This window comes from Thermothielavioides terrestris, chromosome 4, assembly GCF_000226115.1.
Source record: "Thermothielavioides terrestris NRRL 8126 chromosome 4, complete sequence".
In the NCBI taxonomy this organism is placed as follows: domain Eukaryota; kingdom Fungi; phylum Ascomycota; class Sordariomycetes; order Sordariales; family Chaetomiaceae; genus Thermothielavioides; species Thermothielavioides terrestris.
The window spans coordinates 795,385-808,085 of record NC_016460.1 but is presented as its reverse complement, the minus strand read 5'-3'; the positions used below and the strand labels follow the sequence as shown (position 1 = coordinate 808,085).

Genomic DNA, 12,701 nt, shown 5'->3' with positions numbered 1-12,701 from the left:
GGTAGGCGAGCAAGTGGTCGGGTCCGGTTGCGAAGAGTGGACCCGAATGGCCAGATGCTTTTCCATCTTACATCTACTGTGTAAGTACTGTGCATGTACGGAGGGCACGACAGGTAATCACCTGCCAGCGACGGCCCAATGCAAGCTGCGGCGATGCAAGCAAGCAGCCTCTGGGCGGTCGTGCTGTCAATGGTGTTGGAATTACGGAATACCTGAACTTAGGTACACAACGGATAAGTGGATCTTTGCAGGAGGACAAGGAGGGTCAGAGAGCAGAGGAGCGCCGCATATGATTAACCCTGCGCATGGACCACGCTTACCGTGAAGAGCTAGTGTCTTGTACATCCGGCGTTGCTGTAGTTAAAATTACTTCCGGGATCAATCGCGATTGCCAAGACTGGACAGGCAGCTCCAAAAAGTGGGATTTCGGGAGTAGTTCTGTTGCATCTGCTTTGAAATCGATTTCGCATAACCCAAGGGGACTGGGATTCTTCACAAAACCGTTGTTACACAATACAGTCCACAGTAATCAAGCACCCAGACAGCAAAACCAAGGTACGGAATATCTACCGCGGTGATTGGGTCACTTCGGAAGAGCATGGGCAGTGCGACAAGGGCAAGGCAGCGAGGGGTGAGGGGCTTGGTCCGTTTCCCCAGATGTATCGATGTGGCGCGAACCTGACGGCTTCCGCCCCTGGTTGGTGAGATTTTGGAGCTGCCCCGGCGCGCCTTGGCGCCGCCTCCAGCTCTCGTCCCGAGTCGATGCAAAGCGCAGCCGCGACGACTCGGGCGACGCAGCGCAAAGGACGCTTCCTTGCAGAGCTCAAGGCTGCGAGCAATAGGTGAACTGCCGGATTCTGTACACACCTCATGTACACTAGGTCCTGTGGTAATTGATTGGCCCACACAGCAACGTTAGCCGGAGGCGATGCTGCGTTAACTCGTCGTTACCGGTAAAGCTTGTCCCACGAAGGATCCTTGGGCTTATGGTTGCACAGCCCGCCCTCCGTGTCGGTGCGCCTCTTAATGTTAGTGTAGAGGTACTGCGGAGAAGATATTGGGAGATTCCGAGACACAGTCCCAGCCCCGACGGCGGCACCGATCTCCACTGCAGGACACAGTAAGACGGCAATCGGTCGCAGTGTCGGCCACTCTTGTGAATGGAGTACGTTACTACACCGTATACTGGGGATGCACAGCAGAGATCCGTGACAGTGCGTGCGTACTCAGTATGCAGACGCTTCGGCAGGACTCTGGGGGGGCCGGCGCTAGCGCGCAATGGTCGAACGAGATCCATGGATTATGCAAGGCAAATACCAAGTTGAGTACTCCGTACATCCAGCATCCCGTGTACTTGGACAAAGGGCAGGTCTAGGGAAGCAGAGTTATCGAGGACGGGAAAATAGTACATAGTAACAATGGTGATTGTGTCCACAAAACTAACACACACAGATTCCATTGTTTCGGCTGTTGTCTGCTTGGGGGTGACCGTCTTGACGAGAACGTCAGTCAGCTTTGGGCAGTGGTGGAAGGTGGACAACACGGTGGTTGTGCTGGGCGTGAGTTCGACCGGATTACGCATCTATTCTTCCCGCTGGGGCTTGAACTGAAACTTTGATGCGGAAAGACGACGTGGGATATTTTTGGCAGTCCCCTGTCTGACGAGTACATTACACCTCTGGTGGGGCAGCACTTTGGGCTACGCCGGCAGATATCTTCGCCCTGGCTAGGAAAGCGGTGGATGTTTATCTTCGGAGGCGAGGACGAGAAGGAGAGGTCGGGGAAGATCCTCAGAACAGAGTGAGCTTCAGGGTTTAGGGCAGGGAGAACCCGAGGCATCGCTAGCGGTCTCTATTAGGCTTACCCCAACAACACCTTGAGCACGCTTGAAGCCTCACATTGCGTGGACTTCTGCGGATGGCTTGCGTGGTTGAGGACCTAGGTGCATTCTCGACGTGCAAGGGCTCGGGAAAGCGGCAGGATGATGGGGTGACTTCGGCTGGATTCCAGGTCTCACGCGAAGCAACATGGGAACGGGAACGGTGGGAAGCAGACTTACAGAATGCAGCCACACAATGGCTTACTCTCGAGGTTCGCTTGAAGACATTGTATTCCACAAAAGCTACCAAAAGGAAAGAAACGAGGGGAGTCTCGTTGCGGTTTTGCTGGTCAGCCTTTGCTGACTTCTCGAGCAAAGGGGGGAATCACTGAAATCATCCATCCGTCCATCCATCCATGCCGCCCATTAAACATGCCCTTTGCCCCGGATCGATCTATCTACACCAGGCCATCTGGCATATCACGGGCTTTTGAAATTTCGAAACATCAGAAATACACCATGAACGCCCCCCTAATGCCCAGGAAAGTGGTATCGTACAACCCACCTGGCCGCTCAGTGGCCACCGTGCGCGCCGGGCGGGTGCGCATCGAGGTCCACGGCTTCGATCTGGCGGCGCTGGTGGGCGCTTCGCTGGGCGAGGTTGCCGAAGAACCGGAGCGCATCGTGGCTCTCGTTGCGCACCTTGAGCGTCTCGTTGCGGCGGGTGTCGAGCTGCTCGACCGACCGCTGGAGGCCGACACGCAGCGAGTTGGCCGGGATGAGCAGGACCTTGCGCACCGTGCCCGAGATGCGCGTGCTGTTGGTGTGGACGTAGTCCATGGCCGCAAGCTGGGTTGCGATCTTGGCGTTGAGGCGGTGCGGGAGGGAGTGCGGGATCTGGCTGAGGATGTAGAAGGCCATCGCCGCCGCTGTCGCGGACTGGTTAGCATGCAGAACGGAGCCGGGCGCACACACCACACCACACACACTGGCGGGCCAAAGGTTTGCTTACCTGCTGCGATCACGCCGGGCACGATCAGCCGGCGCAGGTTATCACTCCCTAGCAGCTGGGCAGCGCGAAGGGCGATGTTCACCTGGCCGTAGCCGCTGATCACACCCGTGCCAACGACACCAGCGACGGTCAGAGCCATGCCGGCCTTCTCCTCTCTCTGCAACAGCGTGGACCAGTCGACGAAGTCCCAGAACTCCGTGGCGATGTCGACCTGGCGGGCCAGAGCATGCTTCTTATGTTGGAACATGACATCTGACTTGAAGTTGAGATTCTCGTACTCGTTCCCTAGGTGGAGGATGCCGAGTTGCTTGATCATGTTCACACCAGCGACGGTCTTGCTGCGGGCATGCTCCTCGCACTGGACCACCGACGCTGCGATCCGCGAGAGCATGGCATCCTTGAGCTCGTCGGCATACTGAAACGCGCGGAACAGGCCAGGGTACGGGATGCCGAGATTGCCGTCGCCAGCGCGGGCGATGGCCGAACTAATCGTTGCGCGTGAGTAGTCGTACACGTCCTTGCACGTATCCTCGATGGCCTGGTCGATCTTGTCGCTGGTCTCGGTCCTTGCCCGCTTGCTTGATTCCAGCTGAGGCTCAATTTCCGCCAACTCCTTACTGACCCTGTCAAACTCTGACTGGGCGACTTCCACGTTGACCGTAGCCAAAACGTTCACGTCGTTCAGGATGTTCATCAAGTATGTCTTGGCCGGGGCCAGCTTTGACCGAGCCCTCTTCTCCAGAACGAATCTGCGAAGCGACTGTTCGAGCGCAGAGAAGTCCCTCATCATCTCTTTCTGTTTGCCTTTCCCCTTAGGGTCCCCATCTCCGGGATCGTCGTCAAACCCGCCACCACTTGCACTGCCAGATCCGCCCCCGCCAGGACCACCCGGCGGCGCCGGCGCCATAGGAATGGCTGCGCTTGACACGAAATGTACCAGCTCAGCGGATTCCTTATACGTGGCAGGACTCAAGGCGCTGATTTGGTTGAGAATCAACTTTTTACACCGATCCTTGTCTCTGATCGAGTCGTAACCGTTCACCACGATGAAGAGGTAAGCCTTCTCGGCGGCGGCGGCTCGGATGAACTCGGTGGAGGTCTGCGTAAAGTGGTTGCTCGCCGAGACAACGAAGACGACGACGTCAATCTCTTCCTGGCGCGCAAAAATGGCCGTGGTCTTGGTCGTGTCCATGTTGAGGCCAGGCGCATCGATAAGGGCAATGTCCACCACGCCGTTGTTGAGCAGCGACTCGTCGATGGTCCGTACGTCCTTTACATACACCTTGCACTGCAGGTACAAGGTGTTGTCGACGACAATTTTTTCTAGATCCCGAAGCGAGTAGACATCGTATGTGGTTTCATCGTGCCGGTCGTAGATGGCGTCCTTGTGCACGGCGTGCACCTCTTCAATGCCGCAATTTTCCCTCGCATCGAGAACCTCGCAAAAGATGCTCGTGCACGGCTGCTGGTCCTCGGGCAGGATCTTGCGCCGGAGCAATGCATTGCAGAAGGTCGATTTCCCCGCATTCAGATCGCCTGTCACCAGGACTTTGCTGGAGGTATCTTCGATGCGCTCCCGGAGAGACTGCAGGTGTTTGATGCTCGATTGGATCTTCCCGTCGAGTAGCGACGCGATCGATCCCTTTTCCAACGAGTGAACAAGCTCCGCTTGGTGCAGCGCCCCCAGTTTCAGATCCAGCTTTAAGACCGAAAACTCTTGTGCAATCTGAGGGGTGACAAGTCGCGGCTCGGCTGGTGCTCTTCTTTCGGCGGCTCTGCTGGATTCGGCCGCGGCGTCCTCAATGGAGGTCATGGCTCGGCGGAGCGGAGGCGCCGGTGCAGCGACGGACTGCGCAGTGGCGAGGTCCCCGGCGGTCGAGTAGGCCTGCTGAATGCCGGGCCGCGAGTCCGGCCGTGAAGGCGCATCGAGGGCGGCTCGCTGGACCGAGGGGTAGTGGGCGGGCCATACCGCGTTCTTCTCCTGCAGCTCCCTCAAGAGTTCCACGACAGTGCTGATGGCGCGGCCAAGGGTCGCCCGGTGTTGGTTATACCAGAGCTGATGCACAGCCGCGGCCTGGGAGCGGTGATCGGCAGCGGCGAGGGTGCTGCTCGAAGAGGAGGAAGCCTGCGGATGCATTGGCCTGTCTGCATGGATTGCCGGATCCCAAGCACCCGCAGCACCCGATCGGAACATGGATGGACTCACTTCGTCACCGGCAACGCTGCCGCCGTACCCCGAGTCTTGCTCGAGCATGGCCTGGAGGTGAGCAGCATACTGCGATGTCGAGCCGGTGCCGACCGTCATGTATGCGGGTGCGGATGGCGCCACCGGAGGTTCTGGCGCACCCGGGTGGCTCGAACTCGACGCGCTCTGGGACCCGCCGTCCTCGTTGTCCCAGATGCCGCTGTCGCCGCCACTGTGCCTCGCAATGCCCTTGCCCTTGGGCGAGAAATATTCCTGGCTCATCGTGGGCTGAGCATCGATCAAACAGCGGGCGCGACGACGATGACGATGCCTGGCGGCGATTCACTGGCACGATCGGGAGGGTGTTGCGGTTCTATGGTTTCTGGTTTTCATGGTTTCACACCGTACGAGTTCGGATGAACTTGGACATTTGCACTGCCAAAGTGCTGCAATTGCCGCAGGCAGCAAGTGGTAGTTACACTGTTTAGGTGCATAAAGCTGCATATATGCATAGACTTCAAGGCGTAATGGATGCAGTTCATAATGAAACCACTGTGCCAAATCTTTTTGCGCACACTGTAACTAGCTGCCACGGTCAGGTGCATGCATCCTCGTTGCCTTGGTCCCCATCACTTGACGAAACGCCGCTTGGCAGTGGCAGGCTTCCAGCCTCAGCGCCCTATCTCATTCTCCCTCCCGCCGCAACTTCGCGACTTTGAACTGTCGACGGCCTTTGACTCGGACCGGATCGACAGACTGCCGCCATGAATGTCAGCAATTCCCTCACTGTTCCCGGCCACGGCTGCCGACTGATGCTGACGGCTGCGTAGATCCTCGAGTGGGCTTTCGGCAAGCGCATGACGCCGGCCGAGCGTCTGCGCAAGAACCAGCGTCTCCTCGACAAGGCTATCCGGGAACTAGACCAGCAGCGGGTCAAGCTCGAGAAGCAGGAAAAGACGCTCATCTCCCAGATTCGCCAGAGCGCGCAAAAGGGGCAAATGGGCGCTTGCAAGGTGCAGGCCAAGGATTTGGTTCGCACCAGGAGGTGGGTCGTGTTCTCATCTAGCCGGCCCAGCGAATGCTGATGTCTCGCGGCCAGGTATATCGAAAAATTCTACGGGATGCGAAGCCAGCTACAGAAGGTCTCCCTCCGCCTGCAGGTTGGTTCACCCACTCCAACTCTGCGGCCGATGTGCTCTTGGACTGACTCGCCCCTGTGCCTAGACATACCGCACAAACGAGCAAATGATGCAAGCAATGAAGGGCGCCACAATGGCGCTTGGCAGCATGAACCGCACCATGAATCTACCATCCCTCCAGCGCATTGCCATGGAATTCGAGCGCGAGAATGACATCATGGAACAGCGGCAAGAGATCATGGACGAAGTCACCGACGACGCCCTGGACGTCGGTCTAGAGGAAGAGGGCGATGAGGTGGTGGAACAGGTTCTGGAGGAAATCGGCGTCGATCTCCGCCAAGCCGTAGGCCTGAAACCCCGATCCACTGTTCCGCTGCATCGCCCCTTTGCTGACGTTTCCCGTGCCCTAGCTTGGCGAGACCCCTTTGGGGCTGCAGTCGAATGCCGTCGCCGAGACCAAGATTGCCCAGGCAGTCGGCGGCGGAGGCGGCGGCGGCGATCCAGGAGACGATGACCTCCAGGCGCGGCTTGACAGTCTCAGACGATGATTGGGATGCTCGAGAGTTCAGGCGACATGGGATATCTCCCCGACGACAATCTTAATTACCCCTTACGCGCTTTTTTGGGACCACCCAGCGCACGATGTTTATGATAGCCTTTCTGTTGCCATGGGACCCGGGTTTCGAAGACATCGGACGATGAACGGCTGGCCGCGCCGGGTCTTCACGTTGGATCGTGACATCTGGGCCCTTTGCCTCGGGCGTGATGCGTGCCACGAGGATCGTGGGTGGAACAAGGCGTGGTGATACCTGCCGGGAGAGTCCCGGTCTGCGAGGAGTTCCAGGCGCAGCGAATCAGTTGAGTTACAGGACCGCAAGTTGCGGGGGTACATCAATTTCTAAGGCCAGCGGCCAGGCAGAGGGTGGATGGTGGGCTTGCTCGCGAGGATGGGTGGCTGGCGGAAGCTTCTCTTTTGCTTAGGGATGCAGCCCGACTGCCAGGGGCACCATACCGTCCCACGCAAGCCGGTATTAACGACAGATGGTGTTGGATGATATGCCGGAATACCTGACCCGGACTGGCGCATTGGTTTCCTATCCCTGCATCCAGGTTACTTCGAGTTTTAGCTGCGACTGCCGCAGGCGCCCGCCGAGGTGAGCATTTTCATACTGGTCGCCAGCCAGATGCGAGAGCGACCCTCCGAGTTGCGCGGAGTAGTGTGCCTACTGCACAGTACACCACAATAGCCGTGTGTCTTGCACCCGGCTCCCGACGGAACCGGCGCTAAAAATACGCCGAACGCTAGGCACTCCTTCGCCGTGTGCAAATCCAAATCCGGGGAAAGGCAAAGGTCAAGGATGCTTCGAACATGGAAGTACGGAACACCAGATAGTCACTGGTTCATTTACACAGTACATAATCGTCGTCGCATAACATGTTTTAGGAGGTAAATCTACCTTCCCTCTGAGGAGCTCACCAGTATTAGCCAGGTTACTCCGAGGTTGGAACTCCCTAGATCTTCAGTCGCCGTCACGCTCCCTTCCCTCCCGTCCCTGAGTCCCCTTGATGCCCGAGTGAGTGGATAATGCGGTGCTGCGGTCACCCTGCCCCACTCCTGCCGCTGCCAGCCAGTAACTAGCCGCCCTGTGGAACCAAGCATTCACTGATGCAGTTGGCCGCCCGCCCTCAGAGTCTCGGCATGGCCTTTGTTGTGTCACTGCAGGACCCATCAGGCGGCGAGCAGCCTGGCAAGTTACAGCTGCGCTTAACTCAGCTGGACAGGTACCTGCCTGCCTCCCTCATGAGACGTCGATTGCATCTTTCTCCCAATCAACCCAATACCTAACCAAGGTAATGATTGGAGCGCCCTGTGCGCTCACTCTTGCAACGGGCTGGTAGTTAGCCCCCGGAACATCCAAAGTTCATTCTCGTGCATTACATCATCCGAGTGCATCACAAGACCCCTCATCCCAAAACCAGGCACCAACCCACCAAACAACGGGCCGCAGCCGCCGGCCATTGGACACACGCGCAACACCGTTCAGTACCCTTCTTGACTTCCCTTCTTCAAACGGATAGTTAACCATTGTATTTCTGGGTTGTTTTGCAACAAGTGGGGCGAGTTTTGTCCTTCTCTCACTCTCTTTCTCTCTCTGCTTGCTGGCCAGAGCGCCCAACCTCGAAGACCACGCGGCGGGCTCCAACGTCCCAGGCGCTCTCTTGCTCACTCGGCGCTGAGACGACCGATTCTTCACACCAACTCTCCCAACCTTCGTCCGCTTACTTTCCCCGCCCCTCAACCTGGCAGGAAGCAAGAGGCGCAGTCTCTCCTCTCAGGGAGGTCTGCTGAATAGGATGTTCGGTGTCAGTTCCAGCTCTGCTGGCTCGAAGTCCGAGGCGAATTCCAACTCCGATTCGGCCGGCGCCACCCAGAAGGGTAAGGCTGCCAACAAGTCTCCGTCCCCGGACAAAGATGCCGGCGCCGCCGACCCCTCCTCCCCGTCCCCGGCCAAGTCCTCGGAGCAAGCCACGAGCGGCGAGAAGCGAAGCGGAAATGGCAGCCCTCCGAGCGCCGGAAGCTCGGCCGAGCAACAGAAGAAACGGCGGAGCAGCGGGGTGAGCGCCAAAGCCAGCAACTTAATAGCCCAAGCCAAAAACACCATTTTCACCCAAGCTGGGGGCCGTACCAACAGCGATCTGGCTGCTGACTCCAAGCCGTCTGACCAGACTCCGCTGCGGAAACTCGGCAAGCAGGACCAGGCTCTTTCCGTGTCCCAGGGTCAGCACAACAATGCCGCTGGCGAGTCGCTTCCTGGCCCCCGATCGACCTTCCGTGTTGGCGTCTGGGAAGACCGGAATAAGAAGTGCAGGCGTACCATGGAGGACACTCATGCCTTCTTGTACAACTTCTTGCACACACCAGCGCCCGCGCTTGGCTCGGAGAGCGGTGGCCAGAACGAACCCAAATCGATTGCTGAGGGGGGCGAAGGGCAGGGCGATGACCCCCCCGAGCGAGACATGATGGAGACCGACAACGGGTATTTCGCCATTTTCGACGGACACGCCGGCACTTTCGCAGCGGAGTGGTGCGGAAAGCAGCTACACTTGATTTTGGAGGAGATCATCAGGAAGAACCCGAATGCTCCCATACCGGAGCTCCTCGATCAGTCCTTCATCGCGGCCGATGCGCAGTTGGAAAAGCTCCCTCTCAAGAACAGCGGTTGCACAGCTGCCATCGCGGTGCTGCGCTGGGAGGACCGTGTGCCCAGCAGCTTGTCCGCCACGGGGTCGCAGGCCATCGCGCCGGCGCTCGCCAAGGCGGCTGAGGAGGCGTCCAGGTCGGAGGAATCGTCCGCATCGCTGGCTGGCTCCGACTCTGCTCATGCAAGGCTAAAGAGCGCAGCGACTAGGCAGCGCGTGCTCTACACCGCAAACGTCGGAGACGCCAGGATCATTCTCTGTCGCCAGGGCAAGGCGCTTCGTCTGTCGTACGATCACAAGGGCAGTGACGAGAACGAAGCGAAGCGCATCGCCAACGCGGGGGGTTTGATGCTGAGAGACCGCGTCAATGGCGTGCTTGCCGTCACCCGCGCCCTCGGTGACTCGTATATGAAGGACCTTATTACCGGGCATCCCTACACGACCGAGACGGTCATCCAACCGGACCTGGACGAGTTTATCATCATCGCCTGCGATGGAGTAAGTGGGATCTGCGATAAACATCAACTGGAACTGCTACGGTGTGCTGACCCGCTGCAATAGCTTTGGGATGTCTGCTCAGACCAGGACGCAGTCGACCTCGTCCGAAACATTCAGGATCCGGTGGCGGCCGCCAAGCTCCTCGTGGACCACGCGCTCTCCCGCTTCAGCACCGACAACCTGTCCTGCATGATCGTCCGGTTCGACCAGCAAGCCCTGCTCGAGAGCCAGAACAACCGGGACAAGGCGATCGGCGTCGAAGGCGACGCCGCCGAGACCGGCACCTCGGCGGTGGGCGTCTCCGCGAGCAACAGCGGCAAGGGCCAAGATGCCGCCGCGGCCGAGCCCGACAACAACGCGGACAAGGGGTTCGTCCCAACCGTGATCGAGGGTCCCGTCGAGGAGGAGCCGGCCTCAATCGAGGACTCAGAGTCGCCGGAGGTGTCGTCGCCGGTGGAGAGAATGCAGGTGGGCTAGTCGAAGGAGCCTCTGGGCAAGGACCCGACACGGCCGAGTGCGTAGAGCCGCTCGAAGCGGTGGCGGAGGCCGCGTTCCTGTTGTCGTTCGTCTTGAGCAGCTCTCTCCCGTGGGAAGGATCGAGTAGGCTGGCAAGCAGGGTTGTTAAAGGGTGAGGGATTGGTATTTCCTCCTTTGCGTCCGGGAACTTCATGTGAGGACTGTGTCTTGAGGGTATGCGGTAACAGAGAGAGGCTTGCGATTGCCATATCTCTTGACCATTGCGGGAGACGGGAGGGAAGGGGATAGGATAACAGTGGCATTGCTTGCTCGGCACGAGTCATTCTGTTTTCTTCTCCTTGGGCTACGACATGACGAGGCAGCTCCTCGAGTATCTGATGTTCGGGTCTAGGCGAACAAGGAGCGCGTAGATGGAATAGGCTTGCAATGTCTTTGGCTTGTTTTCGTTGTCTTCTTTTAGCTGTAGGCTATGTGTGTATACGACTGTTGCTCACGTGGGTTTCTTCCAACTGTTTCGCGGTACAGTACACTGCGCTTGGGCGTGTCTGGTGGGTGTCCCAAGTCCAGCCTTACGAGGCAATGAACAATTATCCCTGAACGCCGACGACCATATCATGTTGGCCATGCCTTTTCTTCCCTCTTGTGTGTGTGTGACGATCCCACTGCGTGGTTGGCCGGTGAGCTGGAAGGCCTGAAGAACGGGTGGTTGCCTCAGTGGTCTTCTGTCTACCTACGGATCCGTACTTAGTATTCCGCCGTGATGACATGTTCGAGCAGAATGGTGATACTGTGGTTAATTGGCTTGGGCAGCCACACCTGAGGTGGCTTCGGTTGCTTTTTTTTTCGACTGCCGACCCTCCAGTAAGAGGGGTGGAAGATGCACGGTCGTCATCGGCTCCGAGTCAAAGCGCGCGCCCACTTGGACGCCCGCTTGGATGCGGCCTTCCGCTTACACAGAAGTGTAGGTATCTAGGTAGGTAGTGTTAGTTAACATTCCAAGAAGAAGCTGCGGAATTGCGCAAATCTCCGAGAGTACGCAGTAATTAGTGTAGCACAGAGCATGCCCGGCTAGGTACCTGAGATGGTCCTCGTTGACAGTCCTTTCGCAATGACAGCGACGTGCACTGTGGAACCTTCAAATAAGGTGCCGATCTGACCGAAGGTTGTTCAAGAAGGACTTCCTGAAACACAGCCAGCAGTCGTGGAAATGTGGTGGGCCCTGAAAGCAGTTAGCTTAGGACAAGGGTCGTGCAGCTCCACCGTGGGGAGAGTTTCGGGAAGACGAGGGGGTAACAATTTTATATTTTTTTTGTGCAACCTCCTCAGTGCAGAGAACATGGCTTGCAATCCAATGCAGGCTCAGGCTGCTAGGAAAACCCAAGGAAAGGCAGTTGGACGGTGTGTATGTGTGAACCGAACTTCTTCTATGCTAAGATGACTGTCGGATATTGCCTTTCCATTGGCACTGGTGCTCCATAGTTGAATGTGAAATGCTTCCCAGGCCACTCTGTTGTGCCCTTGCCCTGGCTCTCGACCCCACCCACCCCCGATGCAATCAATTGAGCGAACAGCTAGCAGCAGCTGGAGGTTATAGAGGTCCCGCTAAGCCTAATTTCTGAAGTCCCCACAGGTACCATAGCGCCTACGCTTAGAAGTCACTTCTCTTGTCGCCGCTTAACAATTTCTATACGGTAGTCCTTACGTTCGCGTCGCGTCAGTAGCTGGCTAGCCGCTGGTTTGTATCCTGCCTATGTTTCTCTAACTAATCTACGTCTATACCTACCCTCCATTGTGCTTTAACCTATATTACAACGTTATATCGCTATAGAACTATATATTTAGCCTATATCCAATGGATCCTATTAGTAAGTTGGTCAACTAGTTTACTACTAGTGTATATTAGTAGTTGCTAAGTATTGATCTAGCTATAGACTAGTATTCTACTATAGACCAGTTTACTTTATATAGCTAGTAACTAGAAGATGTACTAGGTAAGTTGTTTTACTATCTACTAATTAGCAGTTGCTAAGCATTGATCTAGCTATAGACTAGTATCCTACTATAGACTAGCTCGCTTTGTATAGCTAGCTATAAAACGATATACTATATAGCTAGCTATAAAACGACGCGCTATATAGCTAGCAACTAGTAAATACGCTAGGTAAGTTGTTTTACCGCCTACCTATTAGCAGTTGCTAAGCATTGATCTAGCTATAGACTAGTATCCTACTATAGACTAGCTTGCTTTATACGATTAGCTATAAAACGATATACTATATAGCTAGCAATAAAACAATGTAGTATTCGTAGCCTATTAGCGCCTTTAGTCCTCCTTAATATATAAGTGCTATTTAGTCAAATAGCGAATTT

General features: G+C 56.6%; 3 protein-coding genes across 3 annotated transcripts; 2 read left to right on the top strand and 1 right to left on the bottom strand.

The window, feature by feature from the left end:
- Window positions 1-2,115: 2,115 nt before the first annotated feature.
- On the bottom strand, window positions 2,116-5,454 carry THITE_2118392 (uncharacterized protein). Its single transcript, XM_003655059.1, has 2 exons — window positions 2,832-5,454; window positions 2,116-2,748 (listed from the first exon to the last, which is right to left on the bottom strand). The coding sequence occupies exons 1-2, from the start codon at window positions 5,296-5,298 to the stop codon at window positions 2,393-2,395; spliced, it is 2,823 nt and encodes a 940-aa protein (XP_003655107.1). The 5' UTR covers window positions 5,299-5,454; the 3' UTR covers window positions 2,116-2,392.
- Window positions 5,455-5,655: 201 nt separating this feature from the next.
- THITE_2118390 (uncharacterized protein) lies at window positions 5,656-6,812 on the top strand. Its single transcript, XM_003655058.1, has 5 exons — window positions 5,656-5,786; window positions 5,847-6,061; window positions 6,116-6,176; window positions 6,241-6,498; window positions 6,566-6,812. Exons 1-5 carry the CDS (start codon window positions 5,781-5,783, stop codon window positions 6,701-6,703), a joined length of 678 nt encoding a protein of 225 aa, XP_003655106.1. The 5' UTR covers window positions 5,656-5,780; the 3' UTR covers window positions 6,704-6,812.
- A 1,470-nt stretch (window positions 6,813-8,282) lies between these two features.
- Window positions 8,283-10,544, top strand: THITE_2118386 (uncharacterized protein). The gene is made up of 2 exons (XM_003655057.1): window positions 8,283-9,854; window positions 9,918-10,544. The coding sequence occupies exons 1-2, from the start codon at window positions 8,511-8,513 to the stop codon at window positions 10,329-10,331; spliced, it is 1,758 nt and encodes a 585-aa protein (XP_003655105.1). The 5' UTR covers window positions 8,283-8,510; the 3' UTR covers window positions 10,332-10,544.
- The last annotated feature ends 2,157 nt before the right edge of the window (window positions 10,545-12,701 follow it).

What these genes read in the sequence shown, in the direction of transcription:
- THITE_2118392 (XM_003655059.1), bottom strand. Translation starts at nt 5,298, where the DNA reads ATGAGCCAGGAATATTTCTCGCCCAAGGGCAAGGGCATTGCGAGGCAC. An exon ending in GCCCGGCGTGATCGCAGCAG is followed by an intron (nt 2,749 to 2,831) that starts GTAAGCAAACCT and finishes AGTCCGCGACAG; the next exon opens with CGGCGGCGATGGCCTTCTAC.
- THITE_2118390 (XM_003655058.1), top strand. An exon ending in AGGTCTCCCTCCGCCTGCAG is followed by an intron (nt 6,177 to 6,240) that starts GTTGGTTCACCC and finishes CCCTGTGCCTAG; the next exon opens with ACATACCGCACAAACGAGCA. An exon ending in GCGTCGATCTCCGCCAAGCC is followed by an intron (nt 6,499 to 6,565) that starts GTAGGCCTGAAA and finishes CCCGTGCCCTAG; the next exon opens with CTTGGCGAGACCCCTTTGGG.
- THITE_2118386 (XM_003655057.1), top strand. Translation starts at nt 8,511, where the DNA reads ATGTTCGGTGTCAGTTCCAGCTCTGCTGGCTCGAAGTCCGAGGCGAAT. An exon ending in TCATCATCGCCTGCGATGGA is followed by an intron (nt 9,855 to 9,917) that starts GTAAGTGGGATC and finishes CCGCTGCAATAG; the next exon opens with CTTTGGGATGTCTGCTCAGA.